The following is a 13,544-nucleotide window of genomic DNA, read 5'->3' on the forward strand; positions in this document are numbered from 1 at the left end:
TGAAATTGGCAAACTTTTGTTTTTATTTCTTTGGTGACTGAGAGCAGTTAAAACAGTCTTGTTTAATTTAAAAATGTATTTCTCAAACATCCCAGACTTTCACATTGTAAAAAAAAAGTTATACTGTAAATATAAAATGTTATTATGTGCACTTTAATGCTAAAACACAACAAATAAAAAAAGACAAACAACAACTGCTGGATGATCGTCATCAATTGTGCAACACTAAATCTGTACAAAGTGTTTGGTGATATTGTGACGGAAACACTGCAATTTCAGCTGATTGAAGCCCTTGGTCCATTGTTGACCCCTAAGTGTCATACTATAAGACCTATCTAGCATAGTGTGTAGTAAAATAATATCTTCATCACATTGACTCAGATACTGTGATGTTAGCTGTCTCCCACAAAGCATGTAAATACATGTAGTATCGAGACTAGTCAGACCAAGTGATTGCATCATCAGAATATTTCACTTACAAAACAATAACATAGCAAGAAGAGGAAGAGCAGCTTGAAAAATAAATTATTTGTATCTTTTGTTTAAAAAGGTGTTTGTTCAAGTCTTTCGAAGTGTTTCACTAAGTACATTCTCTCAATAGTAGTTTTACATTGACCTAAGAAAACAGCACATGGAAGGAAGCGAAGAGCTTGAGTCGCCTACAGTGTCAGGAAACAGAGAAGTTACCCCCTCAGGCAGAACAGAAGTAAAGCTAATTTTTTTAAAGGATTTTTATAACATTGTTTTAGTAACATTAAAATACCTCACATTTGTTGTAAACGTAGCAAGGAATTCCAGGTTATATTGTCTAGAAAACATACATTCCATAACCCTCCTTTCCCTTCTATAGTTTCATTCAACACAGCCAAATAATTTACAGGTCGATGGCTTCACTTCAATGTATAAGGCCTTTAGGGCTTAGGAGGAGACACTCATTTGGCCCTCAGTCAAATAATACTTAGAAATCTCCTCTTTTGTTTCTCAACATACAATAGAAAGCAAAAGTGTTAAATGGATGTGCACAAACATTAACCCATTATCAACGCATCATATATTTTTTATATATCTATGGATGAGATGGGATGAAGACTGCAGCTGATGACAAAGTTAGTGATAAAAGGTCAAATTCTGATTGGATGGGCCTTCGCCATGTTTCAGTTTTTCATTCTGTGATCTGAAATCTGATTGGTCAGTGACATGCGTCATCGGATAGTCCCAAGCTTGGTATTGGATGAAAAACTCTGAAAAAATGCATACAGTAATCATGTGTAACAACAAGATAAACCCAAGCATAGATCCTCTTTCTTTGAAATGTCATTTCCGGAATAATGTAGAGAAGAGAGAGATGGATTGTGTACTGTGGATTCATTTGATTGTCAGTGCCTGCGTAGTACAGACTATTTGTAAATTAATTGTATTATTTTGCATAACATAAGCGCTATAATTTCACAAAAGCTGGAATTTGCCGATATCTTTTTCCCAATGTAAGAGTTGAACGCTCTCCTGTCTGTATAAAATGGAGAAAATCGTATAGTTGAGGATGAATGCATTATTTGGTCCAAAGTACATCTCCAGCACACTTTCCCAGTAGCCAACTGAAGGTATCCACTTTGGCTTTGTTATAAAATAGTGTCCCTTTATAAGAATATTCTTTAAAATAATATTTCTTTAAAAAGGCACATCATTCCAAGATTCCATCATCAAAATTGCAAGAAAAATTGTAAATATCCTTTGGGTTTCTTCTTTTTGTCCTTTCATTCTTTAAAGTTCTTAAAATGTTTTCATTCGATAAAAAAAACAAATATCCACATAACTAACAGTCCTGCGTTCCTATGGTTTAGGCTCTGCTGGTTCTGAGTAAACGTAACCTAGCGTAACCATGGCGATCATTGTCTTCTGCTTGTCTTCTGCCTCTCCTCTCTCTCCTTCCTCGATGGTGAGGATGATGTCGGGACGCCGCCTCATCGGACTGCCGCTTGTATTTGTTGCTACTGAACAGACTGTAACTCTGCCTCCTCGCAAAGGCCCTCTGGAAGTTTGATGCTGGGGAAGAAACAATAGCACTTGGTCAGAAAATGTGGAGAGATCCTCACTAGAATCAATCAATCAATCGATCTACTGTACTCACGACTCATGCAGGCGATTTTGGGGATGTCCCATCGGCCGTCTTCATGGCAACGGATGGTTGGCACGTGCCTCTGGATGAAACCGTCCCTACACTGGTACCTCACTAGTGCGTTGATCTCATAGCGTGACCTCTTTCTGCCGAAGGTACGAGCGTTCTGTACCAGAGGGGGCTGGTTACAGCCCACTGGGAAGAACACACAGGGGTTGATGGGAGAATGAATGGCTGAATGGATGGATGGATGGATGGATGGATGAATAAACAAATGAATGAATGGATTAATGGATGGATGAATGGGTGGATGAATGAATGAATGAATGATAGATAGATAAATGTACACTGTCAGTGGATTGAAATAGCTCTCAACATTTCAGTCATTTAGCAGACGCTCCAGTCCAGAGAGACTTACACTTAGTGCATCCATCTTAGGATATCTAGGTGGGACAATTATTATGGGACAGTTATGGCTAACATTGAAGTACTTTTGTGACATTTTTAAACTGTATTTCTGTCTTACCTGTGCCTTTCTTGCAGGTGAAGGTGAGATGGTAGTTGCAGGGCACGTCATTCCACTGGCCGTCCTCGTGCCAGATCATCACCACACAGTCCTCTCCAGATGAGAAGAAACTGTCTGGCTGGTTGGGACGCCAGTTCTCATATTGCTATGGGAAAAGAAGAAGAAACAGACCATCACGATTGGATCATCATCATCATCATCACTGTCCACATCATCATCATCATTATAAGAAGGATCGGACCAGGATCACAGTAAAGACACTTTAGTAAATTTCCTCTAGCAAGTGCCTCACTTTGTCCGAGCTGAAATCAGTACAGATACACACTCTCTTTATTTTAGAATGACAGCTAACAACATGCTGGCAGCACTCGTTATCTCTGGGGTATAATTGGAACAATAGATATGGTCAGTGATAGTCCAGTCTCAAGTCTCCTCTGGGGTAAAGGCCATTACATTGGTTATCAATGAGGTTAAAATAGCTTTCCAGTGTGTAGTTAGGTTGGTGGGGCCATTTCTGAATGACTCTTAAGTGGCAGCTGAATGTAATGCTTATATCATCCACTGGAGGGCTCTATGTTCCTTCCGCCTGTTCAGATCAACACAGACTATTGACACATCTGGAACTAGAATCATTACAACAATCCTTTTTTTTAATTCGATTTAACCTTCATTTTACCAGGTAGATGGAGTGAAAACTATTTTTCACTTACAGCGACAACCTGGTGAAGAGTTGCAGGGGTGATAGATAACGGTAGAATGTACTGTGGCTGGGGAATTTAAATCACTTTTTACTTTCTCCTACTTTCAAACAGACTATCCTACTCGTCTGTCTCTCCAACCACCCTCTCTCCTCTCTCCTTACCCCTCCTCCCCTCTCTCCTCAACCTCTCCACCTTCTCTTCTCTCCCCCCACCCCCTCCTCCCCTCTCTCCTCATCCTCTCCACCTTTTCTCCTCACCCCCTCCACCTCTCCACCCCCTCTCCTCTATCCACACCCCCTCCACCCCTCTCTCTTCTCTCCTCACCCCCTCCACCCCTCTCTCCTCGCCCCCTCCACACTTCTATACTCCACACTGCTGCCTCAGTTCCCAAAGGACACTGTAACCCACTGCTCAGCTACACTATGACATCACCCTCCAGACTTTTCACTGGGACCCTGTGAGAGACTTCGCTCCAAAGCCAAACAAAGGAACCGAAAAGAGGCCAAATCACTAAATAAACTGAGCCTGTGAGTCCTGCTCAGATAAACATTATACTGGTACAGTTGTGCTGTGCAGGATGGAAACAGTCGTGGGAAATAGAATGTTTCTAACACATATACACTGTCATATTGTACATTTGGAAGACAGAGGACATATTGATCCAATGTGGAGTATTGGATATTATAAACCGGGTAGTTTGGGTCCTGGATGCTGATTGGCTGAAATAGCATTTCAGCTGTGTGTACACCGAGTGTACAAAACATTAAGAACAGCTGGTCTTTCCATGGCATAGACTGACCAGGTGAATCCAGGTGAAAGCTATGATCCCTTATTTCTGTCACTTATTAAATCCACTTCAATCAGTGTAGATTAAGACAATAGAGACAATTGAGACACGGATTGTGTACTTGTGCCAGTCAGATGGTGAATGTGAAAGACAAAAGGTTTAAGTGCCTTTGAACAGGGTATGGTAGTAGGTGCCAGGCGCACCGGTTTGTGTCAAGAACTGCAACGCTGCTGTGTTTTTCACGCTCAATAGATTCCCGTGTGTATCAAGAATGGTCCACCAACCAAAGGACATCCAGACAATTTTTTAATTGCAGAAAAGTTATCCTGCAACAGGATGATCAAATTAAGATATTACATCTGTATGTGTGTGTGTGTGTGTGTGTGTGTGTGTGTGTGTGTGTGTGTGTGTGTGTGTGTGTGTGTGTGTGTGTGTGTATGTGTGTCTGTACGACAATTATCGTGTGTTGAAGCAGAGTTACACTAGTAATGCCAGGCATGTATTGAATGACACACCATTACTGTGTAATGTGGAGAGACCATAGCAAAGCATTGAGAAGCCTCCTCTTAGCTCCTCTCCCACCTTGTTAGAAATACAATTGATCTTGTCACAGGGAAGTTATATTATTAATGTGGCATTGTAAATATACTTTCTTTGGATGAATAGAGAATTAAGCAATATGTCCCGAGGGGTATGGTACAGTGCCTTTGGAATGTATTCAGACCCCTTGACCTTTTCCACATTTTGATAGGACTTTGTTGACGCACCTTTGGCAGCGATTACAGTCTTGAATCTTCTTGGGTATGATGCTACAAGCTTAGCACACTTGTATTTGGGGAGTTTCTCCCATTCTTCTCTGCAGATCGCCTCAAGCTCTGCCAGGTTGGATGGGGAGTGTTGCTGCACAGCTAATTTCAGGTCTCTCCAGAGATGTTCGTTCGGGTTCAAGTCCGGGCTCTGGCTGGGCCATTCAAGGACAATCAGAGAATTGTCCCGAAGCCACTCCTGTGTTGCCTTGGCTGTGTGCTTAGGGTCGTTGTCCTGATGGAAGGTGAACCTTTGCCCCAGTCTAAGGTCCTGAGCGCTCTGGAGCAGGTTTTCATCAAGGATCTCTCTGTACTTTGCTCCGCTCATCTTTTCCTCGATCCTGACTAGTCTCCCAGTCCCTGCTGCTGAAAAACAACCCCACAGCATGCTGCTGCCACCACCATGCTTCAACGTAGGGGTGGTGCCATGTTTCCTCCAGACATGACGCTTGGCATTCAGGCCAAAGAGTTCAATCTTGGTTTCATCAGACCAGAGAACCTTGTTTCGTATGGTCTGAGAGTATTTAGGTGCCTTAGGCAAACTCATAGTGCGCTGTCATGTGTCTTTTACTGTGGAGTGGCTTCCCTCTGGCCACTCTACCATAAAGGCCTGATTGGTGGAGTGCTGCAGAGATGGTTGTCCTTCTGGAAGGTTCTCCCATCTCCACCGAGGAACTCTAGATATCTGTCAAAGTGACCATCGGGTTCTTGGTCACCTCCCTGACCAAGGCCCTTCTGACCCGATTGCTCAGTTTGGCTGGACGGCCAGGTCTAGGAAGAGTCTTGGTGGTTCCAAACTTCTTCCATTTAAGAATGATGGAGGCCACTGTGTTCTTTGGGACCTTCAATGCTGCAGAAATGTTTTGGTACCCTTCCCCAGATCTGTGCCTCAAAACAATCCTGTCTCGGGGGCTCTACGGACAATTCCTTCGACCTCATGGCTTGGTTTTTTCTCTGACATGCACTGTCAACTGTGAGACCTTACATAGACAGCTGTGTGCCTTTCCAAATCATGTCTAATCAATTGAATTTTCCACAGGTGATCAAGTTTTAGGAACATCTCAAGGATGATCAATGGAAACAGGATGCACATGAGCTCAATTTCGAGTCTCATTGCAAAGGGTCTGAATACTTATGTAAATAAGGTATTTCTGTTTTAAGTTTTAATAGATTTGCATAGATTTGTCATTATGGGGTATTGTGTGTAGATTGCTGAGGGAATTGTTTTATTTAATCAATTTTAGAATAAGGCTGTAACGTAACAAAATATGGAAAAAGTCAAGGGGGTCTGAATACTTTCCGAAGACCATTACAAACTGGGTGGTTCGAGCCCTGAATGCTAATTGTCTGACAGCTGTGCTATATCAGACTGTATACAACGGGTATGACAAAACATTAAATATGTATTGCTCTAATTACTTTGGTAACCAGTTTATATTAGCAATAAGGCATCTGGGAGTTTGTGGTATACAGTATGCTCAATATACCACGGCTAAGGGCTGTCTCCAGGCACTCCGCTTTGTTCCTGCGAACAGCCCTTAGCAGTACTATATTTAAGCAATAAGCCCTGAGGGGGTGAGGTATCTGGCCAATTTACTACAGCTAAGGGCTGTTCTTATGCATGACACATCATGGAGTGCGTGGATACAGGCCTCAGTTGTGGTACAGTATGTTGGCCATATACCACAAACCCCCAAGGTGCCTTATTGCCATCATAAACTGGTTACCAACGTAATTAGAGCAGAAAAATGAATGTTTTGTCCTACCCGTCGTATATGGCCAATGTACCATGGCTAAGGGCTGTATCCAGGCACTCCGCGTTGGGTCGTGCTAAGAGCAGCCCTTAGCCGTGTTATATTGGCCATATACCACACCCCCTCGTGCCTTATTGCTTAATTCTCTATTCATCCAAATAAAGTAACAAGGTGGGAGAGGAGCTAAGAGGAGGCTTCTCAATGCTTTGCTATGGTCCCTCCACATTACACAGTAATGGTGTGTCATTTAATACATTCCTGGCATTACTAGAGTAACTCTGCTTCAACACACGATAATTGTCGTATGACACACATACAGATGTAAGATCTTAATTTGATCACCCTGTAAAACTAGAGTATTTGAGCTACAAAAAAAGCTTCTGAATTGTCTAATTTCCCCTTTGAAATGTCAGACTTGATTTTCCTGTTTGAAAAATGTATCAACCCCTACAAAAATTTACATTAAATATAATCCACATAATAATTCACATTTCCTGTTGCTGCAGGATTATTTTCCTGCTATAGCAAACTTGCTGCAGCTGTATACACACAGCTGCAGAGCTGCGTGGAATGCACCACTGCATTGATCAGAGCTACCATCTTTCAGCTAGGCTTAAGGTTCAAACAGTCTGTTCAAAGCCTTGACCCCCCCCTCCCCCCTCATCTTGTTCCTCCCCCGAGGCCCCATGCAAGAACCCACAAGGAACCTTGTTATTACGGTTAGCAAACACAACCTCAGCTTCCTGCTCAGCTGACTGACGTAGCAAATGCCCACAACAGCCCCCACGCATCCTCCCCAAAATAATCAAACAACCTCCCTCCCACAAAACCAAAATGACCCCACACATGCAAAATATAATTCCTACATTTCCTGAATGAATTGAAAATCAATGTTGTGTGTGTTAAATGTGTTTGTTGTTTTACACAAGAGAGAATGTAATACTGTTAAGGTAGATACACTCTGTTCCCAGATAAAGCCGTAATACAGTAAGGCTGACCACCCACCCAGGCCCACTACCCTACCCCACCCCCCCACCTATCTCTCTCTGCTGCCGGGGACAGGTGCTGCCCATCTGTGTGTCTGGCTGCCTGCTGTGCTTCCTGAGGAGAGGGGGAGGCCTGTACCTGTCTGCGCCTGTCAGCTCCTCTCTCTGCTGCGTCATTGACACCTTTATTCCCATCTCTCTCAACTGAGAGGGGGTTCAATCTGCCCGCAAAAGGACACAGCTTATCTCCTGCCCCCCAGGCCCTCTCTGTCCTCCGCCCTTCCCCCCACCCCTCTCTCTCTGGTGATGGTGGGGTCTTATCTTTGAAGTAAAGAGCCAATCTGTACAACCTGGCCGAAAGTAGTAATTAACCACTTTCCTGTCTAGTGAGGGGAATCTGCAGTGCGTTTACATGACCACAAACAATCATGCTGCCACTTGTGCAGACACATACACTAGATATACTGAGGCTCATTATGTCTATTTTTCTCCCTCTCTTACAATCAACAGACACACACAATTCAAGCCAGTGTGGTTATTGTTATAGTTTGTGAATGACAGAGATTGTTGTTAGTGAAAGGCATGACATGTCACTGGACATGTGGAGTAGCATTTCCATAGCAATAGAATGAATAGAACGGGCTTGGTACCTCTAACCCTGGCAATTTGACTGGGAAACTCATGGGTACACTTGCAATGGCTGCCTGGTATTGTGATGCAATAATTTCCATGCTAATGTAGAATGTTCATTCAAATGATGTTAACTGATGTGGCTCATGCAATGGAATGAATTTTTTGTAATGTCAGTTGAATCGACAACTCACAGCACCGATTATTTTTGTATATTTTTTTTACATCCCTTTTTTCTCCCCAATTTCGTGGTATCCAATTGGTAGTAGTTACAGTCTTGTCTCATCGCTGCAACTCCCGTATGGACTCGGGAGAGGCGAAGGTCGAGAGCCATGCGTCCTCCGAAACACAACCCAACCAAGCCGCACTGCTTCTTGACACAATGCCGATCCAACCCGGAAGCCAGCCGCACCAATGTGTCGGAGGAAACACCGTACACCTGGCGACCTGGTCAGCGTGCACTGCGCCCGGCCCGCCACAGGAGTCGCTAGTGCACAATGAGACAAGGATATCCCTGCCGGCCAAACCCTCCCTAACCCGGACGACGCTGGGCCAATTTTCCGCCGCCCCATGGGCCTCCCATTCGCGGCCGGCTGCGACAGAGCCTGGACTCGACCCCAGAATCTCTGGTGGCACAGCTAGCACTGCGCCACCCGGGACAGCACAGATTATTGGGTACACTTCCTGCTTTTACTTCCTGCTTTGCCTCTATGGGTATACTCGCAGTCCCCCCATTATGCCATCATTGTCTTGAATGGGGACGCCTGTTCTATTCTTTATATTTCTATGAGCATGACGCCAAGCCAGTGAGCTTGTCCAACAGGGTGTAGAGGAGATAGTAGGGTATGTCATGAGAAAGTGACCACAGTGAGTTTCCTCATTTACCACCGCAGGAAATGACACATCTCCTAGATGACTGTGTTTGTCAGCAGTATCCCTGTAAATATTTACCGGGATTCAACACTGTTTGTTGAGGCTAAAAAGTGTGAGAACCCCTTCTTACCATGGGCGTGCTGTCGGTCCAGCGGAAGTCATTCTCGTACATCTTATCATTCAGGCCGATCCACTGGTAGTCCTGTCCAAGGCCTGCCGTGAAGGGCACAACAGAACACAGGAGGTCAATGAGTTGATTCCAATGCCTTATTAGGCACTTTTCAGTCCCTCCATAAAGCGAGAGCGAGAGAGGCATTTTTCTACACATGCATCACTCTTCCTGTTCCAACTGCCTGCGTTTTCTTTCTCACTCTCAGCCAAGACGTTTGACGTCTACTCCACGTCTACTCCACTGTTGCTGCCAACCACCCAAAAACCTACTGTAGTAATCCACTATGCCTCTCTGCTCCACAGCCCATATTCATTAACGAGATTAGTGTATACTGACTTTAAGACGAGGAGCATGGGGATAAATCTGTTGGGAATTCCCTGGTGTTTCTGCAAATTCCAGATGTAGGATAATCCTACAATTAGCTGCAGGGGTTTTAAATCAGCCTTAAGAAGAATACTTGTGAAATACTGTAGTTATTTTCAGATGGTTAAGACTGTGTCATTGAGCATTATTCTATGGTTGGCTTTGTGTCTTGTGTTGTCTTGTGTACAACTAATAGTATTGTTTTCATGGCGTGTACGTGCATGAGTGTGATATCACACTTACGGTTGACAAACTGCTGCTCATCATGTGAGAGGATGCTGGCCAGGTGTGCCCCCTGTACCCGGCACTCTCGCTCCGCTGTGTCCCAGTTCCTCCTCTGGGGGATGTACTTGTAGCAGTTGCCCTGGAACTTGTGCCAGCCATAGTCACACGTCTCAGTGTCTGAGGAGAGAGAGAATGGATGTGTATCACAGACATTTGTGCTTCAACGGTACAATAAAAAAGATAACAGCAGCTGAGAATCCACGGACAATGATACAGACTTTTACAATGGGCAGAATGCCTATAAATAAACACAGCATTTTCAAAAACTGTTATTGATTGAGGGGGGGGAAAAGGTTGTTAACAATGCATGAGTCTACAACTTGGCAAAAAAAGGTAATGTGATTAATGAATAAAAGGGTTACACACATTTCACTATATTTTCACTGAAAAAGGAAAAAGAGACTCTCCCCTAAGAATGTCTAATCCACCCAACACCTGTAGGAACATGGCCCTATCTGCATGTTGATCTAGGTTTCATCCCTATCCTCCAGTGCACACCAATTAGGTTCAGGAGATAACTAGGAGACAGAGAGCGGGGTACTGTGTGTCTTTATAAGGTCACCCTGAGCCCCCTGGCTCTGCTGTTATCTCAGACTGCTCTCTAATCAGAGCCCCCCCCCCTCAATTCAATTCAAGGGGCTTTAAAAGTTAAATAAACAATACAAAGTGGACAGTAAATATTACACTCACACAAGTTCCAAAATAATAGAGACATTTCAAATGTCATATTATGTCTATATACAGTGTTGTATAACGATGTACAAATAGTTAAAGTACAAAAGGGAAAATAAATAAATAAACATAAATATTGTATTTTCAATGGTGTTTGTTCTTCACTGGTTGCTCTTTTCTTGTGGCAACAGGTCACACATCTTGCTGCTGTGATTGCACACTGTGGTATTTCACCCAATAGATATGGGAGTTTATCAAAATTGGATTTGTTTTCGAATTCTTTGTGGGTCTGTGTAATCTGAGGGAAATATGTGTTACTAATATGGTCATCTCTCTCTCTCTCCCTCTCTCTCTCTCTCTCTCTCCCTCACTCCCTCTCTCTCTCTCCTCTAGCCCCCAGCACCCTATAAACCAGTGAGGAGGTCAGAGAAAGACTCTGGAGTGTATACACTAGTGGTTATCTATGTATATTTTTTCAATATCAGATTTCATGAACCATTTTGATGGTAACCCTGTCATGATGCAGTCATGTGTGTGTGTGTGTACTACTGTGGCACCTCTATTTACTTATATTTACTACTTACCGTCTCACTCTTATACCCTTAATACAGTTGTATATGGGCTAAACAAAGAGTGTTATCACAGACTTTTCTCTGTTTGCCTTCTGGCAAGAGACCCTGAGAAAACAGCTGGGTCTAAGCATACGGGATCCAGCCCTGACTCAGTGATGAGTAATGGCAGCAACATTCGGAGTATGGTCAGGACAGACTGGCCAGCGTGTATAATGCCCTGGGTCAACACACCAGGGACAAAATGGGGTGCAGTCAAGCTATAGACTCAAAAGAGAATAAGAGGCTATGAGTTTGTCTGAATGACATAATCAGGCATTTCACTGTACTTGTGCATGTAACATTAAAACTTCAAACTTTAAACATGAAGCTTGAGTTTCTCAACCCAGGTTGTGTTGAACAAATGCAGTGATATCTACTGATTCCTTTCACATACCCTGCTTAGGGCCAGTGAATGATTGGATCATTGTTGAGTTGAACAAGAGAGGACGTGAAGTCTAAAACACCTGTACTGGAAAATTACTTTACACCTGGACTCGTGGGTATTAACCGAATGTCTGTGATTTCTTTAATAGACCATTGTGTTTGCAGACATGGGAAACTGTGACAATCTGTGGTCTGTCTGATATGTGAAGAGACTGTAGCCCCTGGCTTTCTGACCACACATTTCTACGCTGCCTCCAGTATCTGAATGACTCAGAGTCTAAGAGTCTCACTCTATTTCCCAAGGGCTCAGATAACTGATCATATCACACACAGCTATCTGGTGATCTATGACTTTCCTCCAACAAAGCCAACTTCTTTTCCTCTGTGATCTAAATTCAATGATCAGTGATGTATTTTTGTGTGAAATCGAGGCCAGCGCTGGAACGAGTCACACCGTTGCTAAGAACACTACCATTGTTTATTTTACTATTTCATATTCTCCTTTGCATGGCAAGCCTTTATAAGTACTAGTGCCTGAATGATGGAGAAAAAGGGTTAGCTGGAACAACCTTGAACAAATACCTACTCGAATGCTTTCATTCAGCTGATGTTAAATGAGGAGAGAATCCTACTGACAGAGTTTACTGACAGATCCCATGGATATTCTAACTAACCTACCTTCTTCACAATAGAATCCAGTGTAGCTTGAGAGGCAAACACAGGTGAAGGAATTCAGGCCGTCAACGCATGTAGCTCCGTTGTGACAGGGGTTGGACTGACATTCATCAATGTCTGAAAAGAAAACGTGAAAAAGCATGGGTAAATTATACTGCACAAGAAATAAAATAAACCGAAAGAACAACTGCATAACCAGTCAGATGTGGAGGAGGTGGACATGCAAAACAAATGCATGTCTGATGAACTCGGAATTCAAATTACAACATGTAGACAGTGGTGGAAAAAGTACCCGATTGTCATACTTGAGTAAAACTGAAGATACCTTAATAGAAAATAACTAAATTAAAAGTAAACGTCACCCAGTAAAAGTCTAAAAGTATTAAGTTTTAAATATACTTAAGTATTAAAAGTTAATGTAATGTCAAAAATATGCTTAAATATCAAAAGTAAAAGTATAAATAATTTCAAATTGCTTTGAAAGCAAACCAGATGCCACGGTTTTCTTGTTTTTTAATTATTATGGATAGCCAGGGGCACACTCCAACAGTCCACATATTTTACAAACTAAGCATGTGTGTTTAGTGAGTCCGCCAGATCAGAGGCAGTAAAGATGGCCAGGGATGTTCTCTTGACAAGTACTTGAATTTGACCTTTTTCCTGTCCCGGTAAGCATTCAAAATATACTTACTTTTGGCTGACAGGTAAAATTTATGGAGTAAAAGTACAACAAAAGTTGTGAAAAATATAAATAGTAAAGAAAAGTACAGATACTCCAAAAAACTACATAAGTTGTACTTTAAAGTATTTTTATTTAAGTACTTTACACCATTGCATGCAGATAATACCCGTTGTCCAATTTTGGCACATGGCTACTGCACCAGTAAGCCACCAAAATGAAAGGCCTACACATAAATGTGGCCTTCAGGATATAATTGGTCCTTTCGTTGAGATGAATCTCATTAGCATATTGAGACTGAACGCTTACTCTAAAATGCCTAGTCCTCCACTGACTGAAAACCATTTTTGGCATACCTGTTTCACAACGATCTCCACTGTAGCCAGGGGCACAGCTGCAAGAGGGGAGACTTCCGCGTCTGTAGCAAGAGCCCCCATTCAGACAAATGTTCTCAGTGCAGGAGTGGATGCCTGTGTTTTAAATAAGAAGTAGAAAAAGGAAAACAAACATTCAATTGATTTCAC

General features: G+C 42.8%; 1 protein-coding gene across 2 annotated transcripts in view; it reads right to left on the bottom strand.

Moving 5' to 3' along the window:
- The window catches only part of LOC115164908 (mucin-17-like), a 26,730-nt gene continuing 13,186 nt past the window's right edge, over positions 1–13,544 (bottom strand). Inside the window, exons 2-8 of one of the 2 annotated variants that reach the window (XM_029717827.1) lie at positions 13,377–13,490; positions 12,345–12,458; positions 9,958–10,116; positions 9,310–9,392; positions 2,643–2,787; positions 2,129–2,311; positions 1–2,043 (exon numbers count right to left, since the gene is read on the bottom strand). In XM_029717827.1, coding sequence (XP_029573687.1) covers positions 1,838–2,043; positions 2,129–2,311; positions 2,643–2,787; positions 9,310–9,392; positions 9,958–10,116; positions 12,345–12,458; positions 13,377–13,490 — 1,004 coding nt within the window. In that variant the 3' untranslated portion in view covers positions 1–1,837. Of the gene's footprint in view, positions 2,044–2,128; positions 2,351–2,642; positions 2,788–9,309; positions 9,393–9,957; positions 10,117–12,344; positions 12,459–13,376; positions 13,491–13,544 lie in introns of both variants that reach the window. The other variant, XM_029717826.1, reaches the window with a different exon arrangement.

Source organism: Salmo trutta, chromosome 27 (genome assembly GCF_901001165.1).
Source record: "Salmo trutta chromosome 27, fSalTru1.1, whole genome shotgun sequence".
Classification (NCBI taxonomy): Eukaryota; Metazoa; Chordata; class Actinopteri; order Salmoniformes; family Salmonidae; genus Salmo; species Salmo trutta.